The sequence below is a fragment of the Perca flavescens genome, chromosome 11 (assembly GCF_004354835.1).
Source record: "Perca flavescens isolate YP-PL-M2 chromosome 11, PFLA_1.0, whole genome shotgun sequence".
Lineage (NCBI taxonomy): Eukaryota > Metazoa > Chordata > Actinopteri > Perciformes > Percidae > Perca > Perca flavescens.
This window is the reverse complement of record NC_041341.1, coordinates 23,280,828-23,293,539: the sequence shown is the minus strand read 5'-3', so window position 1 is coordinate 23,293,539 and position 12,712 is coordinate 23,280,828. Positions and strand designations below refer to the sequence as shown.

At 40.4% G+C, this 12,712-nt stretch overlaps 1 protein-coding gene across 1 annotated transcript in view; it reads left to right on the top strand.

Moving 5' to 3' along the window:
- arsh (arylsulfatase H) overlaps positions 1-866 on the top strand; it is an 11,354-nt gene extending 10,488 nt beyond the window's left edge. The window contains 1 exon segment of the mRNA XM_028591100.1: positions 1-866. This exon segment is cut by the window's left edge and continues 299 nt beyond it. Coding sequence (XP_028446901.1) covers positions 1-111 — 111 coding nt within the window. The 3' untranslated portion in view covers positions 112-866.
- Positions 867-12,712: the final 11,846 nt, after the last annotated feature.

The following is a 12,712-nucleotide window of genomic DNA, read 5'->3' as shown; positions in this document are numbered from 1 at the left end:
AGCGTTCAAAGCCAGATGACATGGGACAAGATTCTGTGGAGACCCTGGCTTCAGCCCTGCTGTGGGACTTTTCCATTCTGCGGCTGCAAGGAGGACACAACCCATATTTAAGGAAAAAGTCCACCACACGGTCCAAAAAGAACAAAAACGGCTTGTGTTTGGTAAAGCTCCTCTGGACTCTACAGCAGAGTTATCACTTTTTTCAAGAATAGTTTAGGGTGCATTCAGGAGCTTTCACCATTCAAAGGTTTCAGAGCATTTCAAAGATGTGAGATGAAAAGGTTTGACCTATAGAACTAGTGTAAAATGTAATGTAGTTATAGTAATGTGTCAGGCAATACTTTGTTTAATCTAAAATTTAAATTGATTGAACAATGCAATTAATTGTAACTAAGTTTGAAATGTAGACCATAAAGTCCATATCGCTCGATGGTGTTTTAAGCCCCCAACATTGACTTCGAGGCAGCACTACGACCGTCGACTTCAAGGCACCTAACCCTAACCTTAACCCTAACTTTAACCATTGCCTAATCCTAGTGCCTTTCAGGCAGCGCTGCCTGGAAGATGACGTTGGGGGCTTAAAACACCAAACACCATCCATATCATGTAGTGAAATTAAATGAACATGATTGAACAATGCATTGACTGCACTATACATGGAGTAAGTGCATTATTACATACACATGAATGCAAAAGTGCCAAAAAAAGATACATCTTCGCTTACATAAAGGGGCAGTGTTTTATTTCATGTATCATTTATTACTGATGGATCTGTTAAGTTGGTGCTCTTAATTCTTACAATAACTAAGTAACATAAAATCAGTGCTTTAAGTATGTGTGACAATAAAATGACTATTTAAAATAACTGCATTTCTGTCACATTGAATACATAACTTAATCTTAGTTATTTCCCCCTGAATTCTATGAGCCCTTTGTTAGTGTTTCAGTCACTCTGCTTACATCCAGACTGGTAGTGAGGTTATCAGACCTGTGGTAATGCTTGTGAGTTTGTCTTTCATAGCTCTACAGTCAGTCTAACCTTTTGGTTAAGCAGGACTGAAAACAGGTAGTAGTTTAGACTGGGCCATTAGAGGGCAGAGTCAGACTGTGTTAGAGAGAGAGAGAGAGAGATTATTCTTGTGGTAGTGGTGGAACTGAGAGAAGCACTCCATACCAGAATGATTGGGGAAGAAACTAAGAGGAGACAGGCTTAAGTATGGATGAGTTAGAGAATATAATTGCAAGACGCTGATCAAAACCTTAATAATATTGCATCAGTAGCACTTGGCTGCAAGTTACAAATAAAATCCCTCAAGAATAATGGTCCATCCCTCCACCACCATTTTCCTTGTTTCCTTCTATCCCTGTTTTTCTTAATTCTCCCTCATCATTTCTTCCTCCCCTTGTATTCATCCGAATTGTTTTGGTGACAATATGATACTTGTTGATCTCGGAAAGAAAGTTTTCCTCTCACTCCCCTTCATTAATGTCCAAGCAAAAGGTCTGCTCCAGAACAGCATTGCTCAAAGACATTAAGGCATGGTGGATGTTGTCCCCCCAGGCTGGTCTAGTTTGTACAAAAGGACACCATGTGGCTCCACAGATCTTCAGTAATAAAGATCTGTGTGAATTTCTCCATCATCAGTGTCATCATTGTTGATTAACATCATCATGCTGCTCTCGCACTCGTCTCCCTCCAGCAGTGGCTGGCTGTCAAAACATCAAAGTCTAGTCAACAATTGTTCTCCTTCCTGTCCTCCATCTCCTCAAACAACTTTCTTCATCTCCTCACCCTTGTCCTCCCGTCTTCCTCCTCCTCTCCCTCCAGGAATTCCACCCACATCTGCAAGTAAGGAGGGGATTTTCTTCATCATCATCATCATCATCATCACTAATCGTTGCCATCACGATCATAGTATTTACTTCTCTCCCTTTCAGCAGTGCCCCCTACATCAAACACTCCGCAAGTTCATTATGGTAGCCAATCCATATCTGTAATAATAAGTCATGCAGTCGACCATACATGTTGACATTTGGCTGTTCGTCAAAGTTAATGATGGCTGGTGGGATAGAATGTTGCTGGCTGTACATCATGTCACACACACATAACTATGTGCACATGCTTGTGCACCTACATGCACACAGTATGTCATGTTGTTTTGAACAGATCAGTGGCTTTCTGTAAAGGTCAGTGTTTAAGGAGAAGCCATAAAGCATTTTTTACAACCCCCTGTTTGACACAGAAACACAACTTGAAAAGATGTACTGTAATTATTGCATGGCGGCTTAAACACTGGAAATAGCTCTCTTGTGTTAATATGCATGTTACACAAACTGTAATAGCTAAGGGGCTGTTGTTGCTTTGTTTTGATTTAGTTGTAGGTTTGTGCCTATGGTTGTTGTGATGTTTAGAATAGAGGTCATTATAGAGCAGAGAATGTTTTTAAAATTAATAGTGTCAGTCAACTGTGGCAGAATATCTTTTGTTGTGGAAAATCGGTTTATCATCTTAGCAATTAGTTTGAAGTGACCTTTTTTTAAGAAAGAATGATTAAAAAAAAACATTCTGATACTGACATTTTAATTGTCAAATACATACACACACACACACCACAATTGTTCTATTAGTCAAATGTTGTACTGCTTTTGAATGACAACAAACAAGTATTGTAACAAAAACAATGTGTTTATTTCTTTGCGAAAAACTGTGGGGTGGGGTGACTTCCTGGACTCCTGTTGTCACAGTGAGGTTGCCAGGCGTGGTACCACTGGACCTGCACAGAGTCCTAAACTATATACTGCAACTATAAGCACCTAACCACGCTATGCTTGGAGATGCTGCACAGACGTGCTAGGCAGATGGAAAAACTGTTCTTCAAGAAATAGTGGGCAATTACCCCGAAAAACACAAAATGTTTCTGTTTGTGTTTTTCGGGGTCCAAACAGTAGCTGTGTGTTGGCTGTGGAGAAAAAGAAAATCTATTTATATGCATGAAAATGAGGGCAGAGTCTCCATGGCCAGCCTTACTGTTCTGTTCGGCTGAGGTTTTGTTTAAACCACAACTGACCTCTGTGGTAAAGCCATCACATACCATTATAATCTATGCCCAACACAGCGTGCACTCTTTGCCCTCTTATGCCTTTTATTATTTCCTCAAAATTAAAGCTAACGTTGTGTGCAGTGGGCTGAAAGGCCTGGGGACACATGACTGGGAACTAAATGCCTGGGAACTAAATGAAAATCACAGCATAATGTTAAAAAGTGAATGCATTGAGGGGGTGCACATTTCACAGATGCAAGGTTTCTGCAGAACACACTATACAACTTAAATCAATCCACTACTTAATTCTCAAACTTTTCTTATCAACCATTCTAAAACCAATACTGCTCCATCAATCAGTGTTGCCTATCTATTTGCACATATATCTGTTTCTCCTTCTGGTTTAATATTCTTAGTCTCACTGACTGTACCATAACAGATTGCTGTGGCAATGGACCATTGCATCACTATTACATTAGGAAGCATGGAAAATGTGTGTGATGGAGAGAGTGTCAATGTGTTTGTCAATGAATTAGGCTTTTAGAGTACGTATGATTTTGTGAGATTATAAAGTATGTGAGCATGTTGCCAGCAGCAATAGGCCAAATTGTTACAGTGTGAGATAGGCTCCAGGGGATGAAATGTTGTCTCTGCTGGGGAACTTTCACTTTGCACACACACACTCACACACACACACACACACACACACTAACTTTGACTCTAAGCCTTTCTTGATCTCTGCATGTCTGTACTCTGCTCTTGTACCTAAATGTAGATCTTACTCTGATCCCCAAGACCTGCGGGTTAGTTGTACTGCACCAGACCGTGTTGTGTTTTTGTTGTGTTTTTTTTCATTGTGTGTATGGTGTGATACAGTGTCTGTGGTGTAAGTTTGTGTCATGCTGTGTACCATATGGCCATAATTACCCCTCACAGAGGAAAGAGCCTTAGGCAGGGAACAAGGCATTTGGCCTAGCATGTTGGCACATACACACATTCACACACTCAGATCACACAGATAATCAAACCACAAAATTTAACATGCACACTCTCCTCACACATTTTCTCAATAATGTAGACATACCTAATAGTGACAAACAAAACACTTTGGTTACTAAAGTAATTACTGCACTCACAGACACACAAATACACTTGTGCACATTCACAGTCACAATCCAACACACTACCTCCCGCAAGCTTTAACACTCAGCCCATTTTGGCTGACAGGAAGTGTTTAGTGAGGTGGGGTTTGATGAGGAACAGATAGCTAAATAACTAGGCTAATGGGACAATTGTAGCCTATTATACATACACATACAGGGACTGCGCTTAATCTCTCTTCCTGTCCTCTTACAATGACAGAATTTGGCTGCAACACTATCATCTGTTATTCAGTTTAGCCCTCAAGAGCAACAGCTTTCAGGCGCTGTGATGCTGAGGCATGCTTTGATTTAGGGGGGAAAAAAGAACTGCAGCAAGATGCTAAATTACTCCTGGTTAGTAGGACGTGTTCAAGCGGTGTGTGTAATTAAGGAGAATTACAGGTTTTAAAAGTGAGACCCACTCCCACATCCAACACCTAAACCTACATACACACAAACATACACATGTATACTGTGTCCATTTAAACTCAGACAGCAGATGTCCCAGTGATGTTAGTCACCATGTATAATAGGCTTCCTGAAAACTACATGTATGGCCTACATGGTTTCACTTTTCACATCTTACTTAGTGGTTACTTTACCACTAAGTAAGATGCAACAGATTTCAGGGTTTTCATTTTATTGTTCCAGACTTTCTTTGTTAAAGCACTCAGTTTAGTCTGACAAGAAATAGGCAAACAAATACCACATGGTGCGCGGAACTCTCAAGATCACTGTGTGTGATTATGTTGTAATTTTAAGGCACAAAACATGAAAAACCATAATCGTCACTGCTTTTTGTCGTTTGAATAGTGAAAGCAAAATCCATGTGGCTTTCCATGTTTGAACTCGTGATGTGGCAGAGCAAGCAAGGGAGAAGAAGAAAATAACTGACTAGCTATGCCACCTGGGAAATTTCACCCCAGGAAATATATATAGTAATACTCGGAAATGTGTGACACTAATTATTATTAAGGAAACTCGTTTAACACACAGGGTGCACATGTTCAAAGACAGGGTACATTTTGTTCACAGAAATTAATCAGAGAGGAGGAACTGAAAGTAGCTGCAGGAGGAAAAACGCCAACAGATTACCATTTCAAAGGAATCTAATCTAAGAATCTATAGGAGGTTGTATTTAAGACGGTCAACCAATTCTCCTGAAGAGGGGGAAGTTGCCTTCCGACAGATTTAAATAAACAAATTAATACAACAGGAAATTAAAACACAATTCCTGACAAAATGTTAAAATGTAGACCTTTTGTGCCAACAACATGTAAATACAACTGTTTGAAACATTCAAACCAGATATAGGACCAGATATCCCCTCTATAACTCATCATGACAGGGTCCAGGCTGGTGAGGAGCAGAGGGATCGAACGTAGAGCAGGAATGAATAATGGAAACATGGTGCGATGGTCAGTGAAGGAGGGAGGGGTAATGTGTGATGGAACGAATGATAGTGGCAATAGAGGACAGAGAATGGAGGCATAGCAATAGGAGAAGTGCTTGAGGTGTGACCAACATGATACAGACTGGGTGCTGACAAATTAAAGAAAAACTCTGCCTTTGTATTCTCATAGGAGAGAGAGAGAGAGAGAGAGAGAGAGAGAGAGAGAGAGAGAGAGAGAGAGAGAGAGAGAGCAGGAGTGAGGAAGGAAGGGAGCAAAGTTATTCTTGTCATACTGTTTCATACTGTATGAGAGGATATTGACAGAGAGATGAGCAGGTGGTGGAACTGAGAGAAGCACTCCATACCAGAATGATTGGGGAAGAAAATAAGAGGAGACAGGCTTAAGTATGGATGAGTAAGAGAATATAATTGCAAGACGCTGATCAAAACCTTAAGGGTCTGACTCTAGGGAGGGAGAATAAAAAGTCTGAATAACAAAGTACAATGGCAGCAGGGAGAAGATGATGCTTTTGGAAAGATAGGCTGAGAAAGTTTCTCCCTCCAAAGGGAGAGAGAAACTTTAGTGATCCTGTCCCACAAAACAAGGAACAATGTGTATAAAGAAGCAAGAAGTACGGCTGTGTTAAAGAGATGCAGAAGTCTCACAGAGGAAACAAATACAATAGGAATATACACTATATTGTACGGCCAAAAGTATATATACACACCTGGTCCACATACCTTCTAGGACTGTTTTTTTTCATGGTTTGGGGCCAATGGTGTAAAGTAACTAATTACATTTACTTAATGTTTTTTATTCATGCTATTTGATACATGAACTATCACTTTTATGTTTTGAGAACTTTAGATCCTAGTAGGGATGGATGTTTGGAGAGGAACATCTTGAAGGAGAAATAGTAATGACACGAAAGATTGAAGGAGTGAGAAGAGGATGCGGCATTCTTGAGAGATGGCAGAAAACTGATAGAAGTGTTTGTCATCACTAGAGAGATGAGAAAGAGGAGAGGAAGATGAACCAAGAGAGAGAGAGAGAGAGAGAGAGAGAGAGAGAGAGAGAGAGAGAGAGAGAGAGAGGGAGAGGCAGAGAGGAGAATGGACATGAAGAGAGATGGAGAGGGGTTCAGGGGGCAAATAATGACAAAATGACAAGAGGATGATCGAAGTATGGGTCATGTTTACCCACAGGAGAGGGAGAGTGAGAGAGATGGCAAAGAGTCTGGAGGCAGAGAGGCGACAGCAGACTGAAGGGTCACTCTGTTTATGGGGAGAAGGAGAGATTGAGGGATATTGATGTGAGGAGGGAGGAGAGAGATGAGGAGAGACAGCTCGGGATGGAGAGAGAGCCTTTGGCTCCGAAAAGAGAAAGGGATGATGAAGCGAAGACGGGACAGAAATGATGAGAGCCTGAGAGCGGGTAAACACTCATAAAGTGAAAAGACATTGAGGGGAAAACAGAGAGAGAGAGAGAGAGAGAGAGAGAGAGAGAGAAGCTGAAATCCAATGAGAAAATGAGTCCACTGCACATACGCAGTTCTTTGATGTTCTGGAAAGATGCAGAAAACATGAGGGATCCAGTTTGTAGCAAACATACTGTTTTTTTATCCAGATGAAGGAGTCTGCAGGGATTGAAAGAAGAGACAGAGAAACATGATTTATCTGTGTGTTATAAGGGAGAAGTACAGACAGAAAGAGAGAGATGGTTGCAAAGTCAGGGATCAGAGTTGAGAAAAAAAGAGATGAAGGCATCACCTGCAAATATTCAGATCTGGGTTTCGACTGTGAATAAGAGAAGGCCAAGATCAGAGCTAAGTGTCAGGAACTGGATGTAAAGACAAAGCAACACTTCCTGCTACACTGCAGCTTGTGTGGAGACATATGAACCAAGTGTGTTAGCAAAGTAAAATGCAAAATGACCAGAGTCAAAATGAAACAAAATTTGATACTTACTTGGGTGAAAACTTACATAGCCATAGGAGACACAAAAATACATAAGAGCATGTCGGAGCCTGAGTGAAAACTAGATCTCATCTTATCAGTAATATTCTTTCTTGTGGTTTGTTTCTTACATACTAAGTTTTTATATCTATACTATAAATATGATTTTGCAATTTTGTACTTCATTATGGTCATGCCAGAGACCATGTTTCAGAGGGGTGACTTACTCTCTGCGGACTGAGAGAGAGAGAGAGAGAGAGAGAGAGAGAGAGAGAGAGAGAGAGAGAGAGAGAGAGAGAGAGATGGATTGAGTGAGAAACACATAAGTTAGGGACACGAAAATGCTGAGTCACTCCGTTGGGAGGAAAATGGTGGTAATGAGCGAGGGCGAGGCAGCCAGGAGTGGGTGAGAACAGATAAAGGGGACGAAGGGCGGAGCAGGGGGAAACGACGGAGCAAGAGAGAGAGAATGGGAATGGGAGAGGGAAGAATAGAGAGATGGAGGGAGTGGTGGGAGTGAGGTCATGCTTTTGCAATCGTCAAACATATGTAGGTCATCCCTTTTTTTCTCTCGGATAATTTTGACTTAAAGCACACCTGTTTCTTACTAGTAATGACATGTTGAAATGTGCCTCCAGTGTTTGTGTGTGTGTGTGTGTGTGTGTGTGTGTGTGTGTGTGTGTGTGTGTGTGTGTGTGTGTGTGTGTGTGTGTGTGTGTGTGTGTGTGTGTTTTGTGGTCCTCCAAACTAAACGTCAAAATCGATTCAATATTGATCTCATGCAGGACAACAATGTTTGCAAATGACTGACTTCTCTACTCTCTCAGCACCAAGCCCACTGATTCCTACTGAAGACGTAAATCTTTCCAAACTGGTCTTGAATATCTTCTACTATATGTTTTTTTTAAAGGCTCAGTAGTTTCCTAAAACAGCTGGGCAGCAAATGTTTCTCAAATAGTAGTCAGTAGTTGTTATTGTTGGGGACTTTTTTCAGTTGCGGAGTATTTGGTGAGGTAGTATTTACAGCAACGGGAGGACAGGGTACGTACAATCGACTTCAGTGACTACAGAGAGGGCAGGTAGCTAAATAAAGAGAAAAAAATCCACTATGTAGAGTTCCCTGCAACTAGCAGCAGTAACAGCAAGAGGCTTCACTGAACAACTCTCAAAGATGGACTCCTGAGGTTTTTAAATGTTGGACGACAATGGGCCAATAAACAATTCAATTATATCCATCACTTTCCTTGGGCCTTGTGTTTCAGGTGTCATTCATGTATTAGCTTTACTTCAGTGTGTCCCGCTCTTGGACCTACATGTCCTTTTGCCATTACAGTATGTAAAACTGCCCAGGCTAATTAAATAAATGAGTTATTTCTTAAATTAACAGATCATATTATCAGAGCAGCTAACTTCTACTATGTTAAATGTGCTCGTTGGGTGACGGCACTTCTTGTTTTGTTGTCAAAGTATTTTCAAACAAAAAGAGGCTAGCTCGCCCCTCCCTCCTCCTCATCCCTTCCCCTCTCCTTCTCTTCCGTGCTTCTGCGCACTAACCCCCCAACCCCCACCCCCAAATCCTTCTTGTTGGTTATTTGCTGGAACGCTGGAACACTGTTTGTTATGTTTCGTGGTGCAGGTTGGCCCATTTTGTTTTTTTTGCCGTTTGTGGAGCCTGGGCTGTCTGTAGAGACCGCGTTTTTTTACAGTTTTTCAGGGGACAGGCAGCTTGCGGATAGTGAGGAGATGTTTAATGTATGTGACAAAAAATGCTGTAGCCTATAAAACTTGTGATATCGCTTAGAGCACCTTTAAAGTTACAACAGAGTCTTGTAGTAATGACGACAGCATAGAGAAATTTAAACCCAATAGCTGGGCTCATAAGGGTGGTGTCACTGTGATCTGCCATCCTCATTCAAACCAGCTAAACTTCATCAGGGTGGAGTGCGGCAATGGTGCTCACCATAGACTGTTAATAATATACAGTCTAGGGTGCTCACTCATTTAGCTATTGTGACAACATAAAAATAGATTTTTTTTTAGAAAGCATCTGGCAAGGACAAAGCAACAATCAACTCCTAACATACCATAAAACACTTTTCAGAGTTAGATGTAAAGGTATTGCATTTCCAGAAATCTAATTGGACACAAAGACCTCCACCCCTGTGTTTTCCAATGCTCTTCGCCTATGCGAATGCTACAGCAAATGTTATGTCAAGAATATTCTGTACCTATGCCAAGTGAGCAGGAAATAGTATCAGCTGTGAGTACGAATACATATTTCACATACTGTATGTCTAACAACGCACGCATACAATAAGTTTTTTTAAACATTTTAATGCAATTCATCACTGACTCACATTGGGCAGAAAACTGCTGCTGCACTGCTTTCAGTGGGCTCAGACACTGACCTCTGACCCCACTGCTCTAGTGGTGTTTTTGCCAGTGCCAGCTGGAAAACACTGATCTCATTGCATCACTGGGGTGTGGCCAGAAAAGGTTAAATTCAATTTTGGATTGCCATTTAAAGTTATGTAATGCAAAATCGAATCGACAGTAATCTGGAGAGTATAAACATACTAAAGGTTCTTCTCTGTGGTATTTTGCAATGTAGTTTTGTTGACATGATGTCAGATAACAGTATCTCTGAGAGAAACTCTTAACTTTTGTCTCTCTAGTCAAAACATGGTGCATTAAGTATACCCGGACTTGATTGGCTCTTATCTCTAAGTAGCTGCTACAAAACATGAATAGCATTTGAACCGACAGACCTTACAAGTCTTCATTCATCAGGTGTTCCTCATTTCAAGCCAATCATGGTCCAACTTTGTTACTGTTTATAACAATGAGGTTATTAGTTTAAATAGCTTTTTAACTTAGTTGTTAATTTAGAAAAGATCAAGATGAAAACTTTTCAAGATCATATACTGTACATCTTGAAAAGTTTTCATATAAAGGAGGTATATATATTCATACCTCCTTTATTTTTGTTTTTCACCTCATACTAAGTCCCAGCACTACTCAATAGAGGATCACAGTGTCTTAGTTTCTTTTTATCACCTGAGCACACAATCACACTGACTTGCAGCTGTTATGCAACTAGGAGGTGTGACATAACTCAGAAAAAAAGCAATCATTCACTTTCTGTTTTTCACTGTAGGCACATTAGTATTTTCTTATTACAATGGATGCATCAAAATATGCCAATATACTATACCAAAGAAAGCCACACGAGGTTGGGATACTAGTGGTTTAATCTGCTATATTTCAAGACTAAGATGTCTACTACAAAAAACACATGGCGTGCAATGTTAGAAACCATGGTCAGAGGTTAAGGGTGGATTCTAAGTCACAGTAGATCCTCAGGCAAGGGTATACATTTTGAATTTCCTCAACTTGAAATGTTTAGGAACGCTTGACCTGCGCAGCATATTGAAGTCGGCAGCAGCCAGTGACTCTGAATCAGTTTGGTAGTTGGCACCGGCAGAGTGACTCCTCTGTCTCGTCTGTCTAAATATGAGCCGAGAGCTTTGGGGAATATTTCCTCTCCTCCCCCTTCTTTGTCTTTTTAGTCAGACTGTCTTCTACCCCTTTGCTTACCCCTCTCCTCTCTTTAACTTTCTGTCTTTCTTCTTTCTCTTTGCTGTTTGCTATTTGTTTGTTCAGTGATTTTTTCTTAAGTCTATTCCATTTCTTCCATAGCTTCTCTCTTTCCTCTTCTCTTTCTCATCTGTCCTTAGTCTCTCTTGTCTATATGCGTGTGATGCTCTAACAGAGGCAATTTCACTCTACAAAAAGCACAGAGCATCTTGACATGACATGACATGACATGACAATCTTATTTGTAGCATAATACAAATTTCTTGTTTAGGTTTAGGTTAGGATAAGTTATTCAGTTTGAATTTATGGAAAGATTTAGCTCATGATTACAGTTTGGCAGTAGATCATAATAATAAGATGAACATTTCTGAGTACATATGGTTTGTATCAGATTTGTAGAAAATCATCTGAATTGAAGGTTTTATTTATATAACTAAGATTAGGGTTGGGACTTACAGTACAGTACACGTTATATATGCAGTGAGAAAGATGAGACATTCTCAAATCATTTAGCATATTCATTTCAACACCATAATCATCAACACCATCTCTTGCCCTTTCACGTATTCACATGTTGCACACAAACATGTGGCTCTTTCACACACAATATCACACAGATTGTACACACTTGCATAAACATCACACAAATACCACCCATCAGTCGTGAGTTGAGTCAGAACCCCTCAGGTTTGCTGACTCAAAAACATATCCTGTCAAAACTCTGATTGAATTGCCTGACACACAAACACACAATCACACACATACACACACACACACACACACACACACACACACACACACAGAGGGACTATGGCAAATATAGCTGTGCCCAGATTAATCTCCCTATGCACACAATCACAGTGACATACACAAATAATAAAGCATGCTTGAATACATCCTCACACTTAGTAAGCACATAATGCCACACACAAATTCACAAATTAATGCATGAACAAAATGCATACACACAACTATGCGCACAGACACATTGATGCAATCATGTCTTTGACTTCACCAGCGCAGTGGGCAATATTTAGATGCACGCTAATGTGGACAACAATGTCAATCTAATTTCTTTTTGTAATTTTCTAAATGTTTTTTATGCTGCAGTAGTGGTGTGGCTCTAGGGATGGCAATGCTAGTCTGTGGGTACCCCACTTTGGCCCACACTGATATAATCTTACAGTAAAAACTGTAGTATTGAATGGATTTTGTACAGACATTGGCACAGACCCAGGCTCCCCCATGGCCTTCACCTGCAAAATGTCACTTGAAGAGACAAATACAGATTATGGAGGGATGCAAAATGTCCGCAAAGAAATATAACAGTCATAAAATTACTACAAAGAGACACAAAGCAACTGCAAAGACACACAAAATAACCACAAAAACGGGCAAAACAACCACAAAGAGACATAGAATGACCACAAAGAGAGACAAAAGACTACAAAGAGACACACAATGACCACAGAGAGACAAATACAGATCATGGAGGGATGCGAAATGTCCGCAAAGAAACATAACAGTCATAAAACAACCACAAAGAGACACAAAACAACTACAACACAGCTACAAAGAGACAC